Genomic DNA, 26,581 nt, shown 5'->3' on the forward strand with positions numbered 1-26,581 from the left:
TCTTCATTGATCAAGAGGATATTTTTTACAACATATGTTATATAAATATAAGCGAGTACATGGTAGTGTGGCGGAACATACTATGAACAGCAACCATATTACAATAAAACAAAAATATCAAAATCTATGTAATATTAATATTACTTGTTCCAGCACGCGTCGTTAGAATATATGTTCAATATAAATCAACTATTCACTGAAATAACTCGGTTAGTACTTCCTTGTGAAAGTACCGGAATAGGATTCATATGTGCCAACAGGTGCTTGGGCTGTTATTGTGGCATGAATCTCTGATGTGGTGTCCGGCACGTTGACTGTGACGTCAGTGTGACGTGTAGTGTACAGATGCATGTAGTCGCTGTAGCCCATGCTGGAGCCCACACTGATGGTGTAGGTGAGGTGGTTTCTTCTGGGATAAAACACATCTCCAAAGGATACCGTCACACTGTCCGAGCTCCAATGAACTAATGCGTTCCTTCCTGTGTGTATAAACATGAATGAAACTGATAGAGACGAATGTTATTTTGTCTTCAGGGTGTATGATGTGTAAATTCAAAATAGTGTATTCATGTCATTGTAAATGTGTGTATGGTAATTTATCATCCAAAACTGGCTCCCACAGGAGATATCTCTTGGGTGAGACCAAGCGATATCTACATTGTAGATATCGCTGCAATGAAAATGCATCACAATGCTTTGCAGACCATTGTGATGTCATTAGTTACCATGGCATCACAATCAAATGACATCACTAATGGCTTTGTGACTGAAGCTGTTAGTAGTACGTTTTACACTTAAGCCACTGCATATTCAGCGTGAGAAATTGGCATTAATAGTGCAGGCCTTTCAAAAATGCCCAAAGGTAAAGGTATCCTAAGGACTAGTAGAAATTGGCCAATTTTAAGGGTTTTGCTATATGTTATCATTATGGGGACTAGTGGACAAACACTGTTAGTTTCTAACCCTGCATATTACTGTCTACAAATTGAAAAAGTTGGAAGAATGATGTTGGATCATAAATAAAATCTCAACCTAGTGTCTTTTGATATCAAATATATCAACATGAGTTGATAAACGTGGAAAAGCTTTGAGGCTTGCCGGACACGCGGACAAAAGACACTCGGGTCAGATTCTCTATTTACTTCAGTCAGAATACTTAAATTCTAAAAATGGAACATATGCTTAGCTACCATCGCACGATTAGTGTTGGCACTATATGTAGTGACGGTACAAGGTTCAACGGTACCTGTCAGTACTGGTGCTGAACTGTCTGTAGCCACTGAAGCTGATATTACTTCACTGATTTGCTGGCGCATGTTTACAGCTCGAACCATTGCTGTATAGTTCTCCCCATCCTTCAGCTGCATGCTTGACATCTCACAGTACCTCAAGGTGGTGTTCGTCCATACCTCAATACCTGTTACCCGACACTGGTAGTGACTGACGGACTCCCGGTCTGGCCATGTCCACTGAAAAGCAAGAGAGGACATAATAGATTGTGGCACATCTTTCCCATGCTGGCTGTAGCTGTTCTGCACCACAAAGCCAACACTGCTACCAGCAGCCGATGGTGGTCTGAAGAGAATTTGTAGTTCGTCTGATGCGTCAATCGAGCCCAATTCCACGTTGTTGGTGCACTGAATGTTCATGTACAGTCTGAGCCCATGGGATGGATGTGGAACAGGTATCTGGCATGATGTACCACTCTCGGAAGTAACCCAGCTATGGAGATCAGATGCCAGCCTCGTGTGACCTAAAAACACATATCACGTTTTCAGAACCATATGATGTCATGACACACATAGCTAACACGGAATACTATGCATAGTATTGGCATACACAAGTAAATATATGGAATATACTACAACAAAAACTGTACCTAGAGCACACCAGCATGTATCAATTCCTGATTCTTTGTCTTCAGTTGACCAGGATCCCGATGCGTGTGTTGTTTCAGAAGGTTTGCTACCTGAATAAACAAGTAGGACTTTTACATCTGATATTGTGGGTGGAGTATGGTCGAGCACAATGGGGTCAGAAAGATAATGCGTCCTCAGTCCCGCACCATTCTCAGCTATGACTGTTGTATAAACTGGCGTCCCATGGGGGGCTGTGACATCCACCAACTGGTGGAACCCAGCTTCTGCTCGGCGAAGGGTCTGTAGCTGAAACCCTCCTGGTGTTGTACCAACTCCAATCTCTATGTTCTCCAAGCCGCTTTCAGGGTCCATCAACCTTGTGCAGATACCTAGTAGTGAGGCCGTAAGTTGTCGTGTTGTTATTACATCTGACCCTTGTGTTCTTTCTTTGTCTGTGCATAGCTCCATTTCTATATTTGCATCCTGGAAGGTTTCTACACTCTGAATAGTAACTTCTAAAACAGCTGAGACGGGCATAGTTTCTGCATCAAGTGTAAACTGGTATTCAGCACAGTACAGTGTGTGATTATATCTCAGAACAAATGGGATCTGGATGTGGATGCCACTCACTGAAAACAGAGCCTCTTCATGATTAAGATGATTACGCTGAATGGAAACCCTCACACGATAATGTGAACCAGAGTCTCGAGGTAAAGCAACTTTAAATACATTCAGGAAACCAGATGGAAGATCATTTTTCTCATAGGTCATGTTGGTGATTGTGATATTTGTGAAGTTATTACACACAAATCCATATGGAGGAGTCGCATCAAGTAACACGGGGAGGGATGTTACTTCGTTACTGAGATGTCCTGCAAAATCCTCTGCTACTACAGACGCTGTGTAAACTTGTCCATGTTCTAGATTCAAGGCATCAAAGACAATCGAGTTCCTGAGTGTCACTGTGGTGTTAGCTACAGTATTTGATGAGTTGTCCTCCTTCAGGTGAACATGATACTGCTTCACACTTGAGTGATGGTCTTGAAATCCATGCCACGAAACACCGAAGGATGAGTTATCAGACTGTGTCAGTCTACTTCGATGATTTTCAGTGTTGAAGACGTGTCCACCAACTGGAATGTCTGCATCCACCACAAAACCGTCTGAGATGACAGTGGCAGACATGTTTAGGGAGTTGATGGCGCGAATGCCCACATAGTACTTGGTACCATGAGTCATATTTACCACGGGTAAGGAGATATCTGTGGTCAGGCCTACACTCTGATATGGCAACAGGTCTGTACCTGGATAAAATAAAAGCTGTTATAGAGATTACGAAAATAAATACGCATATGATAATATGAACGAAACTGCTATATTTCTCCAAAACGACCAGTATTTATTATTTACCAATCACATATTGAACTTACCATATTTTGTAACACCAGCCCAGACGCTGTATTCCTCGATGTTTGTTTGCGTTTCCTGGAACAATCCTTGCCAACAGGCAGTTATGTCACTTTGATTGCTGTGGAAGATGTCAAAGTCTCTGTTGCACGTTGAATCTGAGTCCTTCAGCGCTCTCCCTCTTCTCACAGAAGGAGGTGTGTGGTCGACTCTTATACTTGGGGATGTGAAGACTCTGTATTCCGAATCTGAGTACCAGGCCCTAATGTAGATTACATAGTCTTCTCCATGTTCAAGAGCTCGACCATATGGCAGACAGTGAACAGTCTCAGTCCTCTTTCCAACATCATACCAGGTACTTTCACCAGCTGTAAATATTCCAGCCCCAAATGGTTCGTTGAGCAGCCCCATACTCCATTCATATCGTTGTATGTCAAATGTTGTCTCCCAATGTCCAGCAATACAAGATAGAGAAGGTATAGCATAGACGCCAGATTGGTTACGGGCTCCAGGATATATTCGGACATCCGGATGCTTGTGTGATGTACTATTAGACATATCGTGACAGTCTACGGGTGTAGAAGGTGGATTACATTTCCGCCCAACCACAGCACATGTACAGTCGTCAGTGCAGTAGTGTGTGTCACAGGAGTGGCGCTGTAGTTCCAGTATTCCTTCACGTCTAGTCCTGGTATTTGTTGCTACTACTGATACTGTAACTTTACCAACGGGACTCAGAAGAAGTGCAGAATTCTCAGCCCAAATAGATAAAACGATTTTCCCGCCATGAAGTGTCTGTGTTAGCTGGAATGTGCTTGACTGCTCTTTCACTGATGGATCATGGTTGACTGTGATTGTATCATGTGTTAGCTCGGCGCCTTCATACGATGTTCCCACATTTATATGGTAGCATGAAATGTTTGATTCTGCATCTGAAAAGCCATACCAGGTCAGATTAACAAACGTTACTTCGGATCCATTGATGCTCATGGTTTGCCACGTTAGTGGTGGCTTAAAGCCTCCCAGTATAGGAGAAGTAGAATCAATCAGAATGTCTTTGCTGTGTGAGGTTGTACACAACCCTGCTCGGTTACAGGAAGTCACCGACAGTTGATATTTATCTCCATTTCTAAGTCTTTTATCTTTCTGTAGAATAAGTAGGTGATTTGTCTGTGGTCCTAACGTAATCTGTTCTACTGCTACTGCTGACTCGTGGTATGTTTTAAAGGTAAGTATGTGCTTATGTATCGGACTGCCATCATCAATGAACTTCCACTTCGAATACAGGAGACTGTTATCCCATTGTATAGTGATATTGTCGGGTCCATCTGGTGCTGTTGACATGAACACTGGTCTGTCGATGGCTTTTGGTGCAGTGTCATCAACTTCAAAACTGGGTGAGACAGCCTCGACAAACAGACCCACAGGGTTGTACGCTCTTACTGTGACAAACAGAGGAACAGAAACCGGCAGGTGCAGCCCACTTGCCAAGTAGGAATCGGAGAGGGCTGTGTTGGTGAAATTCATAATGTCACAAGAATGTAATGTCTGTCCAATACAACACTCGAAGTGATGGATTCCTGTCTCTGCATCTTCAAAACCAACCCATTTACTGTGGACATATGATCTGCAATGATGTCATTTAAATATATAAATATATAATTTTATTGTTGTGTCGGTCATAAGAATTCCAATAACGCTTTCCCCTGTGCATAAACGTGACTAATATGGGAAGACAACCAAACTGTCTTCTTTTATTCTAAAACATTCAAAGGATTTGCTTGAGTTTTTGCAATGTCAGAGAAGAACCAAGTTCAACTCGGTCAAAACATTTCATTTTTCAACTTTGTTCACCACAATCCAACCTCAACGAAAAACACAATTCCTTGATATATGGAACATTTATCACCAAACATGGTGACCATAGCTATATTTACATGTCTATCTTCAGAGATATCAATATCTATCTTTAGGACAATTTGTCAAAAAAAAGAAGCAAATGCCCTCTGAATTTCCCTGAAAAAACAATATGTGAAATTTATGTAACATTTGGGTGTAAGCCGCAAAGTCAAAAAGTAGATTTTGCCATGGGCACCAGTTGTGCCCTCATTCTTGCTGATCTGGTTTTTTAATGCATAGGAATCGGAATTTTTACTCAGATTGTCAAAACAAGGTAATTTGGCCAAGAAGTATTACTGAATCCTGTTTCTGTTTACCAATGATCTGAAATCGTTAAATAACCATCAACCTCCCTGGACTAGAAATAAAGTAGTCAAGTGAGGCCTCCTCGTCCGGTTCATATTTATATCTATGTGTAGAGATTCAGAGTGACCAACACTCCAGAAGACTTTATGACAGGAAGGATGATTTAAGCTTTCAATCATTCAACTTTTACTTTATGTGGAGCATTTTCGCAGCAGCTCCTCCAGCCTTTTACTTTCCATGTTCAATCGAGCATGCTCTTCCTTCAGTTAATCCAAATAGCGCCATACGTCCCTTTCTCAGAAGTTGTTTGATCAAGGTTACAACATTCCAGGACTCGGTAAAGCTTTTAAAAGGTGAACAATTGACTTGCCTTTGCATGTGTTTATGACAGTGCCACTCGTTTGGCTGGATACGTTCACCTTTTCGCAAATACCCGATACCATGACTTTTTGATAGTGATTTATGAACACATGCTCATGATATAGTCGGAAACGTACAATGGACTCTGCTTTTATAAGAGACTTCATATAAATATACAAAGGATTTTGTCACTTTTATTGTCATTTGCAAATTGCATTTGTAAAAAAATGTTTAGGGAGGCTGATGCATTTGATGATAACCATGAGTGAATATATAGTTGACACAATAATTATCTCACTTGATACACTATAAATGTTTTCGAAACAATTCACCTGTGACCGTGATATTTGTTATGAGTGTCAGTGTGACCGACAATAACAACACCAGCTGCAGGAGAGGATCCATCCATAACAACGCCATCAGAAGATGCAGTAACACAGAGCCCTGCATTGTTACACGCCTCTACTGTGCTGTAATACTTCACTCCAGGGTTGAAGGCATGTGTCCAGTTGTAACCTGAAACATTATTCACATACATTATACTCTCATGTGTGTTCACATGTAAACAGAAGCTATGTAATACATTAACAGTTAATTAGAACAACTTTGGTGTTCTATACGTACTTGTCCGAAGTCCAACAGACAGAAGAGGCTGAACATCCAAAACCCCAGGTGAAGTTCCAAGTCCTATTCTGTAGCCCTGGATCCCTGAGTGAGGGTCGTCAAATCCAGTCCAGTGGCAGCCCAATTCCGTTGTACTTGTTTGATAGTCTACTTCGTTCTAAGAGAAATGACAAATGACGAATTTTATTGACATGGTAAGAAACTGCATAAACAAACCAAGTGATGTTCCAGTATCTGTCAAACGGAAAGGATAAAAGTGGAAACAAAGGGGAAGTGGCAATAAATCTACGTATCTGAATGTAATGCAGAATGTACCTCAATAGCATGTGGTGAAGTGAATGAAGTAAACGCCTATTCAATTTATCATTGGAGATGGGCTATAGTTTTCTTATTGAAATGTGACACACTAAAACAGACCATCACCTCAATGCCATCATAGCCATCTCGAAGAACACCAGCATGTGGTCGGGAGTTGTCAATGATGAATGCCTTGGATGTGCAGAGAGATTGAAGCTGGGCATTGTTGATGGCCTATAATTTCAAGAAAGACAAAGAGAAATGTGCAGCAACAACGGTCATGTTCAAGCTTCAACAATATGCTTTATAAAACTATTCTTACTGTTACCTTGATTCTAATTTCATAAAGAGTTCCCTCAATAAATGTATCATCAATATGAATGATTGTAGATTTTGTTCCAGTGCCAAAATTTAGATGTAGCGTCTCTGTGTTGACTGGGGTGAACATATTTAGATGGAAGGACTCGATGCCACTTTCAGGGTCGTGGATATTTCTCCAGTGGATGTGAAGTGTCTTGGTCCCCAAAAACTTCTTGTGCGGGAACAGTCCTTCAACATGGATCTCACCACACACAGGTGGAGTCAGGTCGGCTACTATTTCAGGAGAAATACTCTCTGTGATATGACCGACATGATCTTCAGCTGAAAAAATCAGTTTGATGGATTAGGTGTTCTGCGTATACATGCACAAATGATATAATGTTCCTGACTAAAGCTTATTCTAAAGTGACCTCTTATACAGTTTTATGAATTTCTGCAAGATTGTCGAACTGTCGGATTTGTTTTATTGTCGTTTTCGCGAAGATCTTTTATCATTGCTATTAGATCGTGGTTCATAAACACATACTTATGATAAAGGTGTTATCATAGAATGGGACCCGTGAAGACCGGGGTAGAATGGGTCTTCAGCAGCCCATGCTTGCTGTAAACGGCGACTATGTTTGTCGTACGAGGTGATTAACGGGATCGGGTTGTCAGGCTCGCTGACTTAGTTGATGCATGTTATCGATCCAAATCGCGTGGATCGATGCTCATGATGTCAATCACTGGATTGTCTGGTCCAGACCCGATTATTTACAGACCGCCGCCATATAGTTGGAATATTGCTGAATGCGGCGTTAAACAACAAACAAACAAATCATACAATGTAAAAGGTATATGGCTATTATTTCCTTCAGTATAATCACCTTTGATGGTCACATAGTACACTTCCCCAGTCTTGATGGAAAGCCCCTCTGCTTGAAATGATGTGCGTTCACCAATCTTTGTCCATGGCTTGACATTTTGACCATGAGGATAGTTCCCTACAAACATAAGTTCAATTTTAAACTTTATTCAAATGCAAACAGACAACATAGAATAGAACTTTATTTCACCACTATCATTCCCATTCATTGCATTCTCCCTTAGATGAAATATATAACTGAGTATGTTTAAAATATTTCAACAGCTTCATACCTATTGCAATTGAATATGATTTTATGGCGTGGGCGTAGAAAACTCCATCTGGCTGCTTGTCAGAGAATCCGGACCATGTGATGGACATATGTGAAGAATCAGTGATAAAGCCTGATACTGTGTTGGTTACACTGACAGAACCTGCTACAGGAGGAGTCTTGTCCATCACAAATCCATTTCCACAAATGGTAAAAGCCAATCTTGATTCCTTTTCCTTATTTCCACTGACATTGGCACAGATGTAATTGAATTCAGCATCGTCAAAGTCTATCCAGCCGAACCTGACAAATCCAGTTTGTGTAAATTGCCATGCCAGGCATGATTTATCCGAGTCACAGTCATACACTGGAACATGTTGAATGCCTTTCATGATAAACCATGTGATGTTACGCCCAGCTGTATTGGTGATGATAGAACTCACTCTGCTGTTGCGGTTGATGAAGTCAACATCTAGCTCATGCAGCAGTTTTAACCTTGTGCCAAGACGTTCACTGTGGAGAATATCCCCGACATTAGCCAGACGTTGATCATCGGCTGGTAGTTCAAACAGTGCATGCTCACTGTAAGACTGAGCATATGGGTTCAATGTCAGCTCCACACATTTAGAACCAAACTGCCCCGATGGGCAGAACACTCGTACACAAGTAAACAGCTTTTGATAAGAGTGGATTGGCAGCCTCAGGCATCTTGATGTCTGAAATCAGAAGAAATACTTTGTCAACAATTCAATATTAACTTTTTCATAATGAGATATGACTTATGATATATTAAATCTAGTCACAGATTGTTAAGATATGTCATGTGCATATGCATTTTGCATAGTTTGTTTGTAACTGAAATATCAATTATATACAATCAGACTTAATGCCTTATCTACCTTGACATTGAAAGAGGCAGGGTCGACTTGCATCCACGTTGTAACTGGACTGGAATCAGATTCTGACTTGATGATTGCCCACTGCATGGCGCAGCTCCGTGATATATTTCGAGACTCTCCACACTCAAAACTTGCTACCTCAACAGATATATTTGTACAATCTCCAGATTCATCCTGTATTACAGAGACGATATTCCCAATCACAGGAAGTACAGATATCATCACGCCATCAGACAATTCACTTGAGAGACAGATGTGTCCATAGCAAGGCGATATAGAAGCTAAATAATGCTGTCCAGTTTTCAGATTTAGATCAGTTAAATGTGCCGTGTCCCTTCCTGCTCTTACCGTTGTTTCTCTGATGATGTTCACACAGGTTTCTGAAGATTCATTGTTACATGTCCTTTGCAGTAGGCGGAGATGATAATGGGTGGCAAAATTCAGGTATTCACCATTAGCCTGCCAATGCAGTGTGTAGGATGCCGTTGAGACCTGGTAATCAACATCCTGAACACATCTGTACATATAAATGTTTAAACTGCTTCCATTTAATAAACTCAGTTGGAAATATGGAATTATTGTAAGAGGAAAAAACTGAACATGATAAGTTGAATTATCTATCAGGTTGCTTCCAGTGGTGAATACATCGTCGGACAGAAATGTGAATCCTTTTAAGGTAGTGATATTTTTAACTACAGCACTATAGTGATGTCCAAGATGCAGTGGCTTGTCGAATGTAACGTTAACGATCATATGGTGAGAAAGGTTATGTAAATCAAGATCGTTAACCAACATCTCTTCATTCAGTTCACATGTCGGACCATCAAAAACAGAGATGGAATTTGGGGCATCTGCCACAATCATAAATCCATCTGACGATGAAACAGTCTCTCCACCTGAACATTTAGCTCGTATTGATGTGAAGTACCTTGCAAACAACTTCAGAGAGGACGAGTTAATGCAGGCAGTGAGGGTATCCATCCCAGTGACACCTGTAAACCCTACCACATCATCCATACCAGCTGCTGACCCAATGCCGATCTCAAAGGTAACGTTTCTGTGATGCTTGAATCCAAACCAGTGAGCACAAGCAGAATACTGCTGGTAGAAGTCCACGTCTATCAAGGAGTCTACATCCGAAGGATCTACATCAACGACCACGGCAGGACCAGGAGGGAACAGCGATGGAAGACGGATTGAGTCAGTTCTTACAGTAGTAAAGTGGCCTGCTGAGTTGTAAACATACAACTCAAAGAGACACGTCTTTCCGAGTTCTGAGTCCTGGTGCTGCAGGGGAACCAGTGGATACTGAATACAGCCAGCATGCCCCTCAGCTTTACACACCTTACTTGCCCCAGAAGGACTCTGCAGGATTGGTGTCACATAGTCCTGATCCATAACTGTAAGAAACATCATACAAACTCTATACTATGCAGTTATCAAATGACTTGTGACACATTTCACCAAGACACAGTTTCTTGCAGGTACATCCGATTTTTCTGTGCAACCAGAGAAGAACTTTATATATACATTGATGAATAGTAACTTGGTACATTTTGAAATTGAAATAGTGTTCTTAAAACATTGCCAACAATGGTCAACATTTGAGTGTAGACTAAAACACACTTATTAAAGTACTTACTTAAATTTGATTTCTTCTCAAATGTTCTTGAAATTACCTAATGATGTTGTACATATCCTACAAACGTTTCAGTTCTCTTGGAACATGGTCATAATCACTTTTGCTGGTTTTAAGGAAAGTTTTTTGGTGTTTTTTTTTTTCAAAACAGTGCAAAAATGATAGTCTAATCCTTTCTATTAATAAATCCAAATCACATTGTGGTCCTGGGCCAGTTACCTCAGCTATTCAAAAGTTGAGTTTCTTCATTGTTTTCAATATTAAAACAGAATGTGACGAAAGTCATATTTTATGTTGCTAAATATTTCTCGAGATGTTTCTAGGTTAATGCCAAAGTTAATACAGACAAACCATTGCAACAACACTGAAGCAATGTTGTGGCCATTTGTGGGGGACAAATGTATTGAGGTCAAACTCTGCCCATATTTTGAGATGTTGTTTGTTTGTTTGTGTGTTGTTTAACGCCGCTCTAAGTAATATTCCAGCTATATGACGGCGATCTATAAATAATCGGGACTGGACCAGACAATCTAGTGATTGACATCATGAGCATCGATCCACGCAATTGGGATACAATAGCATGCATCAACCTATTTTGAGATGTACGTTCAAACCTGCACCTGATGCTTACCTGCTCGATATGTAACTGTGAATTGCTGATGTAGTTCTTCAGGATCAGAGAATGTGTGATTAGTCCAGGTGACTCTGACACGATCCCCAACTATCTCTGGTACAAGTGTCCCGTGTACATCTGGAGGGGTGTCATCTATCATCACAGGACCGAGTGTCGCCACTGACGAGACACCAGCCTTGTTTTCAGTCTTGATAAATATGTAAAACTCTGTCCCACTGTCAAAACCAGTTTCATGACTGTGGAAACTTGTTTTCCTATGGGTAGGTTTATAGTCGGCCAGATCTGGTTTGCTGTATGTGGACACATCATACCCAAACCCTATGAAGGAATCGCGAATCTGGCTTTCACTTTCAATTATGCTCCAGTTCAGAACAAGCTTGTGAAACGGCACATACATTACACTCTCATTCAGATATGGTAGATCCCTACACAGATTATCGGCTGTCTCATTGTTTATGTAACCTGCATGTACTATAGGAAAACGCAAATTCCTGTCTGTGTTGTAATCATGGCATCGTTTAAGGCACCGTGTCACCATTGGAAGCTTAGCCATTGTCATGTTAGAGTTGATTAGCCATATGTGATTACCAATACAATGGAGACTTGAAAGAGAAGCTGCCTGGTGGAGACTGATGTTTACAATGATCGGGGGAGAGAGATCAAATGTAATGCCATCTGAGCAAATAACAACAGAAGAATCTAGAGCATTGTTAACGGCAACAAGTGAAGTAAAATATCTACCTTCTGTTGGGAAAACTAGGGATAAACTTTCAGTTGTTGCTTTTTGAATGATGTTATGACTGGCATTTGTTTGCTTCAATTCATGAATTGTAAGACATCTGTCTGCTAACCCTACGATGTAATATCGGATACCACTCTCATGATCTATGAAACCTTGCCAACTGATCTGTACATGTCCCTCACTGGTGTAATCTATGTCTGGACCGTCAATGCTTCCCTCTTGAACAATGCCAACCCGAGGAGGAGACTCATCAACCAGCACATCTAGGTGAGCAAAACTCTTTAGCATGGCCCCATTGGTTATCGAGAGGGTGAAGTAATACTCTCTGTTGTGTTGTCCTGTATTGGTATTGTTGGCTTTAAGACTGGTGCTGCCTAAGTTCAGTGTATAATTCTGGAATCCACAAGGCCCAACAGATGGGCAGTAACAATCTGGCCCCCTCGGACAGTCCACCTGAAACCAGAAATATATCGATTAGCTTAGACATGTTACCTACAGAAGATACAAATTATGTAGTTTTGAATATACGGGATGTCTGAGATGCCCCATATGTTGTCTGATGTGATGTATGTACATTGAGAAAATGTCCACGACAGACACGGACAGAGATGTTTTCCCATTTCATGGTGACACATGGTCCTATGCACAGCGCACAGGTCACATGTCAGGTGAAGTTAAGGAACGTCGATTGAGTCCTTGAATGGGTGACTGCGTTTCAGCAGATTGGCTCCTGAGAGTTTCTAGGGCTTCGGTCCTGCCCCTAACTGAAGAACATGTAAAACATGTGGTGTCTCCTTGGGCAAGTGACTTAGTTCGAAATGTGCATGTGTTCACCCTGCATTTGGATGGGTACCCGGTATGATGAGATGGCAATGTGGTTTTTAACCTTCTGAGCCTAACAGGCAGTTTTGACTGTATACTCCCCAGGGAGCCGAGAATAATTGTTGAGTGAACACTTATCAGGTGACTTGGGTAATAATTGCGCTTTGAGCATGCCCCTGTGTGGTGTGGAAATATGCACAATATAAATGGCCCATTATTATTTGCATTAACACATCTGATCTGCCTGGTTACGGAAATGCATGAAAGAGCCAAATAAGGCAATGTCGATTTCATAAATATGAATGAAACTCAAGATAAAATGAATATGAATCCCATGAAAAAACATTTCACTATATAAATCCCATTTCATTTGTTTCCACATTGACAAATTTGCATTACCTGATCATCTAGTTTCCTGACAGGAAGCGCCCCGTTCCCGAGATCTGATGCCGCATTAGTTGTCCCAAGCGCCCATAGCACAGATGTGATCCCACTGTGGACATCCCATGCTCGAAACTCAACAACCATCGTCGAAAGATCTGTGTTGTTGTGGACGTATATCTGACTCGTTCGATCTCTCACCAGCCAGGTATCAGCAATATCAGCCACACTCCTGTCTATATGCACCACAACAGACTCCACTATTGTGTTCAGCATAATGTCCTGGGCCTGAATCCAGAATTCATATGTTTCACCATCTGTCAGGTTCAGATTGAGACTCAAAGACTGGTTGGTAAAATCAGGAACGGAATCCCACAACGTTTTTGAACCATTGTTGAGACGCCATTGATATTTGAAACGTGTGATACCGTGGATATTCACAGTACCCATGACAGGTAAAATGCCTGTAACTTGATCATATACACCTGATATAGCATTGGCTGTGTCTGGTTTCACATGACAAAAATAATCATTCGTTATGTAATGATCATTATGATAACGTTCGTTCCAATCTAACTGAATGATCCCATGGTGAATTTGCCAAGTATATTTGGTGTCCATTGACGCAGATGTGACCCTCAATACTCCAGTTGTATTAACCTCAAGTTTAGATGTATTATCATACAACACAAAACGTCGCGCATATTGGACATTTCCAGCAACATCATGGACTTCCAAATATGCAACATACATGGCAGTTTCTGCAGGCAGTGGGACTGTAATATTGACATTGTTTCCTGTCAGGTTGCCTGATGTGAATACTTGTCTATCAAAGTCCACAACCTGTGTGTTCAGATCCAGGTGTTTCATACCATAAACGTCCACCTTGTAGTACTTCACGCCTGAGGCTTGTTCTGGTGCCCCATGTTCTGCGTAGGGGTCAACCCATCCTGAAATTCCTAAAGTGATGTTAGGAGATCTAGTGGTTCTGGCGGATAAAAGGAGGGGACTAGCAGAGTGACATGGGAACCTTGAATCTCCTTTACAGTGAACAGGAGAAATACTGTCATACTTGAAGCAAATAGTTTTTGTTTTGAGAATTGGCGTGAACTTCTCTGTGTCCAGATGATGCCAGGTAGAGGCACGGTAATAAAATGCTCCTCCAGAGTAAACATTCATCACTGCACATAACCTGAAAGTATATGAACTTTATACAATGCCATTTTCACAACATCCGCGGTGTTAAAAGGAAACCTGTAATGAGCGGTGCCCTAAATTGAAACTTCACGAGCAGGGCTAACTGATCAGCTGTTCAACCTAATTGTACCCTTACGTTAAGAGAAATTTACGTTTTAAACACAATACAACATCACTAAAATGGGTTGTTTATTACTTAAATAGGTCAATTTCATTATCCGGTTTTATATTAAATTGCTTCAAGTTTACCACGTGAATCAAAACGTGCATTGTGCATTGTGTGGCCAAGCTAACATGTGAAAATGGACGAAGTTTGGTGTCGCTGGTTATTGGGAATTTATGTGCTTTCTGTTGTAGAAGTTGCATCTTTGTTACTGCCACTAATGTTAGCAGACTGCAGCAACTGTGAGACATGAATTATTGAGCTTACAGGATGAACCACAGAAGCCGTTTTGTTTGACTGCCGTATATTGTTAAATACCTTAAGCTGAGTAACAGGTGAACATGTGTTTATGAAACTTTTCAAGGATTGCTCATTCCAATGTCCTGAGAGACATACATAATTCGTAGGGCACGAACGCCCGCCTAGGACAATTTTGCGACTGCTGTGGCGCGAACACCGTTGTCTAAGATATGGTAGACGGACACAGTGGCATTAGAGATGGTAGACATAATCTTGCCTTATTTCTTCCCAGGTAATGATATTAAAAATTTCGACACGTTGAAAGAAACCTTTTCACCAAAAATGGATGTGGATGCGCCATGTTGTATGACAGTAATGAAAGAACAATGTTACCAAGGATACGTTTCATGACGGGGGAGGTAATTTGAACAGTGCTATGACGTGACTCAAAAAGTGTACAGTAAAGACGGCGCCTTTGATCTTTTTGCGAAGTATCTTAGAAATTAGCATTAAAGTTTAGTGGCACAGCTTTTTGAGCATGTAAAAGGAGGACACGTCTCTTTCAATCAGAGGTTGCCTTATAAGATTCACTTCATAACATGAAGGTGACTCTTTCAGAGGTATTCATACACACTTTATACAATGACAATCGTGATTATACACAATGAAGTTGATGCCTAGATTGGTCTGTTTCTTAATTTCAATTCCAGGTGACATAACATAATAATGGTCCATAACAGCATGTAAAATTACATACTTAACACGCACACATTCAATGTATTTTGTCAAATTACTATGATTATGTCCATATAACACCGCCACCGCTGATATGTTCAGAATAACCAGACTGTGGGCAATACTCAATATGACTGTTTTGTAGAATTGATAAGGATGTTATGTCTCAAAAGTATCATAAGGTACAATCGTCCCCCATGCATCAGCATGGTAGTGACACGTCAGTGACATATGAATCTGGATATAAAGATTATCACATGTGTATTTTCTTCTTACCAATTGTATTTATAATGTTATTGCAGCAGTAAGTTAGCCTAAGCCTAAGTTTAAACATTTAAGTAGTACCTGATACCTTATTAATTCTTAAGAAAACTAACCGTTCTCCATTCTGTAGGGAAGATGTTCCACTCAATACTCTTACGCAAGACATATGTGTTGAAGGTTCAGTTGATGAGAGGACCTTGGTACAGTCACCACCCCCTCTCAATGTGTTTGATGATAGAGTATGTTCCAAACCTTTGACAAATGGAAAAGGAGAAAAAGGGTATTAGGCAGGTTAAGGATTCAAGTATTGGAGCAGACATTCAGTAACTCCGGGTAGGTCTTGAATGCCATTTAGAAAGTGGTCAAATGTAACAAATGTTATATTTGGGATAAAACTTTCTTAGTAAAGTACAGAATCACGTTCTTTTTGGGGCTTGAGTCATGTTTGGGATTTGAACCCACGCTGCCGGAGTGAGGCACCAAAGAAAGTGTTATCCCTTGTATGCAAACAAGAGCCAATCGTTCACAACCTCATCCGACTATAACATGGAACAAGTTCAACCTGCTCTCGTTGTTGTGTCCTTGACCAATCACGTTGCTGCCAATGTCTCACAGTTCGAGACCACTGACATCTTATGTAGCTTTTCTACAACTTGTTCTGTGCCTCCGAATTTCTGCTGCATGTAACACTGCAAACACGAAAGCGTCCCTTTTCATCGGATATGGGCACTGAACGAAAAAAACGGGATTTTGGATGCATTCTAACCAAGCTTTAATTATCAGCTCTCGCGTGTTAGATCACATGCCGTTTTCCCGCGTGCTCGTAGCTTTTAGTTGAAATACTGAATTCTACAATTCTAGGCACATTTTTTGCTTCCTAGTTCGATTTTGCTAATCTACTACGCGTACTCGATTTCATTTCATTTGATAATGAAATTCAAATAGATACCAGAACACTGCTTAGTTTAATGCTTAAATCTCTACATGCCAAATCATTCTAGCATTGAGTTGGATTCCTTTTATTTAATTTATTCTCTTGGGTCTGGGAGACAGACATGTTGTCCATGCAAAATGTCCATGCAAAATGCAGTGGTTGCTATTAATAGATTCAGTGTTTCAAGCCATATTTGATTTTAGGCAAAGCCCTTCTATCAAGTTCCATGATTATGCCCATACATAAATATATACAGTGTATAGCAAATACGTTCTTATGGACCCTGTTCACTTTAAAAGACGCCTGCTTCGAAAGATCAAAACCCACGGGGCTGACCTTAATTATGCAACATGCGTAACATGAAGCGCTGACCATGGACTAGCCACTGAATTTGAAGTGTATATATCTAACAAAAGAGGGAATGGAGCAAACAGTTGATAGACATCATTTGTTGTACACTCATAGGAGTTTGCTTTGCATGAGACTACAATTTTTCATTTTGATGCATTTGATGCATTTTGTGCCATGGTGTCAGTGTTAAACTCTGATGCATGTTGGTGTTGGAAACTGGTGAAACCGAAGGAAATGGTGGAGCCCCGAAACACTTGATGCACAATATCAGCCTGCCAATGGGACTGCATTATATGTTCAGTTGTATTATGATATATATGTCTGTTATGATTTCGTTATAATTTTCGTTGCGTCTTCGTTTCATTTACTTCAACATTCACTTTTCCATAAGTACAGACCATTTCAATAACGCGTGTTCCTCCAGTTTTCAGTTGTGTTTGATTACGTGTAGGCGCTATGCCTTTCTGCTGTGTTATCATGCTAGTTAACATAATGACATAAATTGTTATTACCAATGTAAGTTTTATTTAAAAGTCAAACAGTTAATTAACTGTTAGCAGAGCTAACAATGCTGACCCACCCCATGACTGTATGAATGGACATTAATAAAATGTCAGCACATACTAATGTTGAATGAATCATTATTTTACTCAGATCATTGTGTACATATATGTGTGTCAAAATGCGATTTTGAAGTTACTGTACAAAAGGTAAAAAAACACAATTTGTAGAAAACTCCTCACTGAAGAAATTGTGTAAACTATGTTTATGCTTTCTTAATACTTAAAAGCTTCATGACTGTGGTACATTCTCTGAATCAGTGTTGACATTGAAATGATATTTTCTTATATTCATATATACAGAGCCATTTCCACGTCATAGTTTGAAGGGATGTGTGTATTTTTCGTAGATGGCTGTAGAACGAACATTTAAAAAGTGTGTCAGTACTCTGGTTCCTACTACGTTCTGCAATATCCTGACATAAAATAATATTATACAAAACGGATCTTTAAATCATGACATGAATTTGAACCTGGCTCTCTGGTGTCATAGAAACACTTTAGGCTATACGTCATAACCTGTTGCAGATAAAAGAGCCAAAAGCACAAATAGAGACAACGAGGAGACCCTTAACATTTGATTTGTTTGTTGTTTTGTCCAACGCCGCACTCAGCAATATCCCATCTATTCGACGGCGGTCTGTAAATAATCGAGTCTGGACCAAACAATCAAGTGATTGACATTATCAGCATCGATCCAGGCAATTTGGATACGATGATATGCATCAACCAAGTCAGCGAGCCTGACCACCTGATCCCGTTAGTCAACACTTGCAACAAGCATGTGTTGCTGAATACCAGTTTAACCCGGAATCTTCACGGGACCCTTAACATATGAACATAATGGTATTTACATATGGACATATAAATGGAAAAGGTCAAATGACGAACCACATGTGGTTATTTGTTCCACTCCATATAATTTATATCGCTGTTTTTGGCATTTATGCTCAATAGAATCTGTTACGTCGGATACTCGAGATTGGGTATTCTCTGGCCCAAAGCCCAACCCTTTGTAACAAAAAGTACTTTTTTATGTGAAGCATTACTACTTTAATTAATCAGGGTACTAAAGGATCTACGCCGACATAACCTATACACTAGGGATGAAAAACAAATTTGTCAAGATTTGAAAGATGTTTAGCAAGCCCCAAGCCTAACAAAGACTCTCAGAATTGAAATTCTAGACTTGCAAAACAATTATAGACTTATATGAAATATTTGTGCATCGCGGTCTGTATGACTAGCTACTTGCCATCGTGATCTTTTGGTTCAAGCAAAGCGAGCCATCCGAGACAGTGACTCGACACCTGTTTACACCTATCACGTACTACTCACAACTCTTTACTTCTCTTACACAAAGAAAAATATAACGAGAAATGCGGAAGTGTATATTTCTTTACCTGCAAAATTATTATTTTAATACAAGTAATCCCGTGTACACATGCAATCACATATTTGATTGTGGTTACAAATTGTGTTGTAATTGTGTAGCTTCTGTGGAGTTACGTAATAATTGTCACGAAATAGGCGTGAAATGAAATACTTAAATAAACTTCGCACGTGCGTCCGACAATGGAACAGATGACAGTACTGTCCTGAACCACACTACATCCAGAGTTACGCTCATATCCCACAATTATTATTGACAAACTGACAATGGATATCATTTCATGACATTGCTAATCGATCATCATTGAGAAGAGGTGAATAACAGATGCAAAAGTATCAAATTGATACAGGACAAATCAGAAAATCGGTTTATCTGGTTATTTGGCGGAAAACACAAAATTGTTGCATACTTTCAAATGTGATATTGTGGTTTACAAGAAAAAAGTCTGATTAACATTTAGTAGATTTATCATCATTGCTAAACAATTGATTACAAATCTATATGTACGTTTAAAACACAATCATCGTGTATTTGACGTTCACTCGACCATGACAAATTCGCAGTGAAGATTTTCCACGTGATGGTCGGGTTGAATTACCGGCAGAAAATATTTTTTGTACCAAATGACATTGCATATATATTATGTACAGTACAGAACAGCCCAGTTCGACTGATTATCATAAGTTGTCGATCAGTCAGCAGTGTTTATCACTACTATCTACAATAACAACGTAAGCATGCTGATGTAGACACGGCATGTGAGAACAGCAATGTATTGTTGTGAACAAGTTTAATGAATATTGTAAAGGAAATTTGAATAAGAATAAACACCTTCAAATCTGATGACACTTGAACCATCATTTTGTGAATGGAAGAGGTTCGGGTTTATCCGACTTGTAGCTCGCAAGGTTGATACAAGTACATATTTAAAGTTCATATGTTTAATGTTAAATATATATTTCTTGACGTAGAGACAGTGGGTGTGCCTACATTGTGTGAATGTTGTATGATAAGGTTCATTAGATATCGAAATTGCTAGATAACGATTGATACATTATTGGGATTTTGCCTCTTTTTTTTGCCTATTTATTAGGGGGTTTCATCGTTCAACATCACACGACTGTATCAGCCACTGCTTGAATAGTGAAAAGAGATACTGTGATCTGAGGGCATTGTCGGGGTGTGCACGAAGGGAGTTAACTCTGCTCACATTCGAAACTAAACGTGCTGTAGAGAATATGTATTACGTCCATTAAATTCCATAATTACTATTTTATAAATTTCAAATAATTTTTATTTACTTTAAACTCGCTTAGTGAGACTATTTCTCAGGTGATAGGGATGGTTCTCGCGGTTGTTGGACATGTCGAGATCACACGATTGTGTGATTTAATCTCAATGTTCCACTGTCGACTTTATAGAACAGTACAAGCGTCTAAAAACACAAGTAGATTACACCGAAGAGAACTTCTAAAACAGGATGGTCGTAACATTTGTACATACAAATTGTGGTATCTACCTGACAGACTCCTCTTTGTAACGATCACCCTGCCATCCACGATGCCGATTAGGGTCCTGATGATATACGGAGGCTGACGGGAAGATATTTTCCTTTGAAATTCAGATGTAAGGCTGAAGGACACTGTCGTAGGCTGTATGTTGGTGAAGACGCCTGACATGGAGTCACAGGCAGTGCTGTTGTCACTGCTGGTGCTGTTCCCCACGTTCCCGTGACTGTCTTCTATTCCAACATTGCAGCTGAGCAGGTCGGCCGTGGCGTTAACTAGAACATAATTGCAAGTGGGATATATGCATTGTGATGATAAGTATTTATGGTTTGAATGCATAGAGACAATAGTGTAGATGATCAATTTTATTGCAAAGTTGTTCTTAATGTTTTCAGATAATAATATGTACGTATATTGCGCTAGCCTCAATACACTCGATGCATATCCAAAGCGCTATAGCTGAACAATAACAATCAATCGATGTAGACAGAAACGTGAAGTGGTACGTGACTGATAAGTGTCAGGTATGCTGGTGCAAGGCTTGTTGACATTTGTATGTAGGAGTGCGGTCGGGTAGCCTACCGGTTAAAGAGTTCGCTCGTCACGCTGAAGACCCGGATTCGATTCCCGACATGGGTAAAATATGGCAAGACCAGTTCTGGTGTCCCCCTCCGTGATATTGGTGGAATATTGTTAAAAGCTTCGTTAAACCATACTCACTCACTTTTTAGTCGATCCTGGACTACATGGCACATAATGCATTTCTGACTATGACTGAACCTATTGTGTTTGAACAAGCAGTACATTTCAGCCATAAACATAACGACTATCTATGGCTAAGTTTATTCATATTTTTTTATAAACGTAGCAGTGAGCGGCTAGACCTATATGCATTTACCGCTCAATCAATCCCTCATGTCTAAAGAAGGCAGAAACTGAATTAATTAATTACTAGGCAAGACATAGTCACATAGACCTTCAATGCATATGAGAATACCAAGACGTCTGCTGGTAACATAACCCAAAACTTCTCGAGAATGCCCTCTTACTGTCACACTTGGACTTTCCTGACTTCTTGAATCCACTCTCGCAAGCGCAAGACGTCGTTAGACCGTCGTAACAGTGGCCTGGCCAGCACCATCTATTGCTGATATAGGAGCAGGTAGCTGAAGTGTAATACGAAATGCTTAATTAAATGCGACAAAACCAATTCCACAATCTATACATAAAGCAGAGTCAGTCCATTGTACGAGTCTGACTAAATCTCAATCATGTGTTTATCAATCAGTATAAACTAGTGACGATACCATGTGTCACCGAAACGGTGAGCCGATCCTGCCCCACCGGTGACAACCGTCACAAACACAGGACAAGTAAATTGTTCACCTGAAAAAACACGGGAGTAACGTTAATTACTAAGTAAGAAAATAAATTGGTTACATACAAACAGACATTTTCTGAGATGAAGTGAAATGGGGTTTAACGTCTCCTTCAAGATTATTAATCTTAAGCGTCAGGAAAGGTAACAACAAGTACCATCTTTTAACGTATTTTGCTATGACGCAGCCGTGGATCGAGACCACAATCTTCCGCTCTTCGGGCGGACGCTCTACCACTAGACCATGAGGATGGTCGACATTTTCTGAATGGAAATGCAATTAATTGCGTAACGATGATAAGACAGACATTACAGATAACAACCATAACACCCTACTCATCCACTCACTAGTTAGATGAAGAAATGTATATGTCAGTGCTCCGTGATTCCCTTGTGGCTATTCGTGTGCTCCTTCACTATCTTCTGCAGCGCCACACTGATTAAACTGATAATGTACAGTTTAGTGGTTAACATACTCGTTGATATATGTTTTTATTCTGTTTAATCTTGCTGAATAAAATATCATTATTCATAGCAGTTCGAAAGTACATACATGTACCATTAAACAAACAATTTCACTATTTCTCTTCTCTTTGGTTGTTTTCCCCTTTAACGTCCCTTATGTTTCATACCCAAGTCGCCGTCGTATGGCAGGAGTACTGCTGCGCGGCGTTAGGCAACAAACAATTACTCTTTATGTAAGCTGTGTGGGTGAATGTGTGCTACTGGTAGAGCAGGACATGTTTACCCTTTTCGCCAACACATGGATTCATCACTAATTTTCAGTGATCTATTCATAGAATTTTCACCATTCTGGAAGTAAGCAAAGTAAGTTGATGTTTTATATCTATTGAAGTAATAACATGTCAACATTGAATCAATATTACACATAAAATCAATTGGTCAAACGCATTCCATCACAGCCGTAATATAATACTTTTAAAACATGCAATTAGTTAGTGAAATGTATTGTAAAGTTATGATACGGACCACGATGAGATATTTTGAAATGAGATAAGAGCTGACAAAATCAGTGTGTTTTCATTATTATTTGCTGATGAAGTCTCATCTGTCTTTGCGTTTTACAGCTTAAAAAAGAAAATTAATATTTGGGAAAGTTTTCTTGTGCAGACACTGGAATGAAAATTGATTTCACTAAAATTTAAATTGTCTTTCAAATTGGCGGTGTACCCATACCCACATACATATATATCATTATGTATATACAAACGCACGCACTCACCACCAATCATATAAAGTGATGAAGGATTCTGGATGACAATGATAAAAATACATGGACAAACGTTTGGTTTAGGGTTGGAAATAACGTCACTATAACATATGCATTTTACAGCAGATGCTTCAAGACTAATTGTTCAAAAGCAAATATCTGTTCTCACAATACAGCAGTCATACAGTATGTTGCTGAGATACCTACATCGGTAAAACAGTGTAAAATGTCGCCTTACCTTCCTGACAGCATGTACCTGTCCATCCCTCTCTACACCTGCACCAGCCACCATAAGTACCACCATTGAAGCATATTTTGTTGCATTCTCTGGTGCCGTCTGGGCCGCTTGCATAAGAACCGCTGTGGCACCGCTGTAGACAGCTGTCAAAAGTCTCATCATGATCGCAGCAAAGATGCAAGGTCCTACTTTGAGACCCACCGCCACAAGTCCGGCTGCATTCGCTCCAATCACCTGGTGTTAACCAGCCACAGTTAGGATGACAGTGAGAGGCTGAGGTTATCCCAAGACTTAGTGTTGAAATAATAAAAATTATCAAAAGTGGAGTCATTCTAGTATTGACAGAAACACATGTTACGTCAAAATCAGCATTAATCGTACGCGAGTGATAGCTGTTGTCCCTAAATGTTAACTGTTACTTTTGTACGCATAGGCCTTTGGCCGCCTCAGCACACGTGATCGCTGGGTGTGACTCTTTATCTACCGGCTTAGTGCAGTAACTCGCACACCGAATCAAGGGACAGCCTCAAATAGAAACTGTGGACGCTGTTGTCAATTTCAAATGTTTTAGCCATGCCTTAACGATCAGAATTATTTCCTTGTATTTGGAACTATTATTGACTTTTACTCCAATTGTTTTCTGTTGTCATGTCAGTTTAATTTATGCCTCTTACATATCAAGTGATTTGCGTCTTAGAGCAGACCCATGCGCACGAGTACTAAATATATTTCATGGGTTAACGTAGGATTATGTTAGCCTGTTAACTACATAGCATCGAATAACTGAAAATAGTTTCACCTACACCCAAGATCACGGATAAATGTGTTTATGTTAAATATATTTTATTACTTATATTATGGTGTGGCTAATGAGCTGAGCCAGTGGGAGGGTTTTTTGTCAGATACCGTCAGGTATTACCATAGGAACAGCTTAGATTCACGAAAGCGTGACTGGGCATGGCTGGGAGTCAATGGTATAACAATATGGAGGTCAGGGGTATCTTGGGCAGTCATGGTCAGTTTAAATATATGAGTCTCATGTAGGATTGTGTATACAGAGGATATGATTTTTCAAAGCTATGTATTGTGTTATATGGCTGTGTTTTTTATTGTGAAACAATGATTGAAACTGCATTACATCGTTTGTGTAGGATGAGATGGTAATGTGGCTGTTATCTCCCCAGGGAGATGAATGAACATTGAGTGCATACTGATCCATTGACAGTAGTTGTAGTAGTAGTAGTAGTAGTAGTAGTAGTAGTAGTAGTAGTAGTAGTAGTATTTTTTGATAGTTTCAGTAAATATTCGGTAGAAGCTCATTGCATTGTATTTGGACAGTGATTAGTTGTAAGGAATGCAGTTTTGAGAAAGTCAGTAGATGCTAGTGTTGTAAAATTACAGTAATAAGTTCGTTATATCGTTCGAGATATAAGCGTATTCGAGAGCAGATGAGCCCGTTGAATTTATTTGAGAGTGGGTGAAGTCAGTGCGTATTGTTGTCATTGGTAGAGTCCACACCAACTGTCATCCAAAATCTGACTGTCCTACATGAAACGCCTGTAGTTGTTCTTACTGACAAGGCCTCAAATAACCATTATATGTAAGCATGAGTAAATAAATTGTTTGATCAAAGAATTTTTCAAACCTTTCAAACCTCCATAGAAACCAAAGAAGAGAGCGATATGTTGGACATGTACAGACAAGCCCTGTATTAAACATAAAACATACTCCGTAATACTATATATCGCGGATGTACTTTCTTTATATTCACAAGTGGAATTAATACCTTGTAGATTCGCACACAAAAAACATCAAAGAATATGCTTGAATCTTGCAATCTCAGAAAAGAATAAAGTTGAATTATGTCAAAACATTTGATTTTTTGTTAACTTTGTACCACACCATCCCGCATGCTAAACTAAGAGGAAAACGTCTCTCTTCGATCTGTGGGGCATTTGCGATCCTAGGTGCATGTTTTCCTTCAAAGATTCAGGGCAATTTGTCAAAAATGAAAGCAAATGTCATCTGATGCTTACTGAGTAAACACTGTGTGAAATTCTGGACTTCCGCATGTGAAATTTGGAGAAAAGATATTTCGGCAAGAAGAAGGGATCGTATTGATTTGTATCTTTATGCACGTGAATCGGAATTGGCAAAGTCAAAACAAGGTTATTCAGACAAAAAAAAATAACTTAAACTTCAAGTATAGCGATGATCTGATATCATTCAATAACAGTAAAAGAGCTCATTCCCTTTCACTAATTAACGCAACGGAACTAGAAATATAAGAAAAAAACCTCATCTGTTTCATATTTAAATCTGTGCATAAAGATAAGAGGAATGACTTCAGCTCTCCAATACTCACCTTTCCCTTTAATATTCCAACAGCTCCAGCTTTTAAAAATTTTTTTTGCTCATGTATGTAAATAAATGTATAACACACTTCATGCGAATACGTAATGAGGAGATCTCCATAATAAATCATAGATGACTCAAATGGGGTACAATCCACGCGTTAAGCAAACAAGCCGTTCATTAAATGGGCTCTTAAAATTTGCTTGAACTCGATGGGTGAGAAAATTATGTCCGGTGCAGTTTGATAGGGATTCATAAACCATTGCTTAAGATACATTCGAAATCGTACAATTGACTCTAATGAAATTCCTTAGGGTTGTGGAATGTATTTTTCTAGATGTTATGCAGTAGAGAGAACTTGTTGATAGTTTGATCTGAGCCTCCAAGTTTCTACCCCAGTTGTGATTAAATTAAATAATTAATTACAAAACAAATCCTTCTAATATAATGAAAGAACATTTTTCGCTTTCGGCAGCCATATTGAAAAAGGTATTTATTTCCAATAATCAGACATTTTTGTTTAAAATGTTGGAACATGGAAGTTGGTAGTGGGGCTCAACATATACCTTTGTCTACAATATTTTACATTTTGAATTTGTTCTGACCATGCTCTTGAATTATCACACAATTCATATTTGGCTGTGAGGGAGCAATACTTCGTCATGTATGTTTATTCAATAGTTTATTCAAATCATCAGTTCAGTATTCATACAGAAAGTAATTCAATTT

The 26,581-nt window shown here is 39.6% G+C and overlaps 1 protein-coding gene across 1 annotated transcript; it reads right to left on the reverse strand.

Annotated features, from left to right (window-relative positions):
• Positions 1-210: 210 nt before the first annotated feature.
• LOC139443839 (uncharacterized) lies at positions 211-23,828 on the reverse strand. The gene is made up of 17 exons (XM_071224741.1): positions 23,498-23,828; positions 21,700-21,816; positions 20,662-20,925; positions 16,018-16,156; positions 13,324-14,497; positions 11,358-12,555; positions 9,079-10,487; positions 8,211-8,904; positions 7,940-8,056; positions 7,081-7,394; positions 6,879-6,986; positions 6,456-6,612; positions 6,164-6,347; positions 3,290-4,893; positions 1,880-3,163; positions 1,247-1,753; positions 211-479 (listed from the first exon to the last, which is right to left on the reverse strand). The coding sequence occupies exons 1-17, from the start codon at positions 23,826-23,828 to the stop codon at positions 211-213; spliced, it is 9,870 nt and encodes a 3,289-aa protein (XP_071080842.1).
• Positions 23,829-26,581: the final 2,753 nt, after the last annotated feature.

Source organism: Haliotis cracherodii, unplaced genomic scaffold (genome assembly GCF_022045235.1).
Source record: "Haliotis cracherodii isolate W230 unplaced genomic scaffold, xgHalCrac1.p SCAF_5, whole genome shotgun sequence".
In the NCBI taxonomy this organism is placed as follows: Eukaryota; Metazoa; Mollusca; class Gastropoda; order Lepetellida; family Haliotidae; genus Haliotis; species Haliotis cracherodii.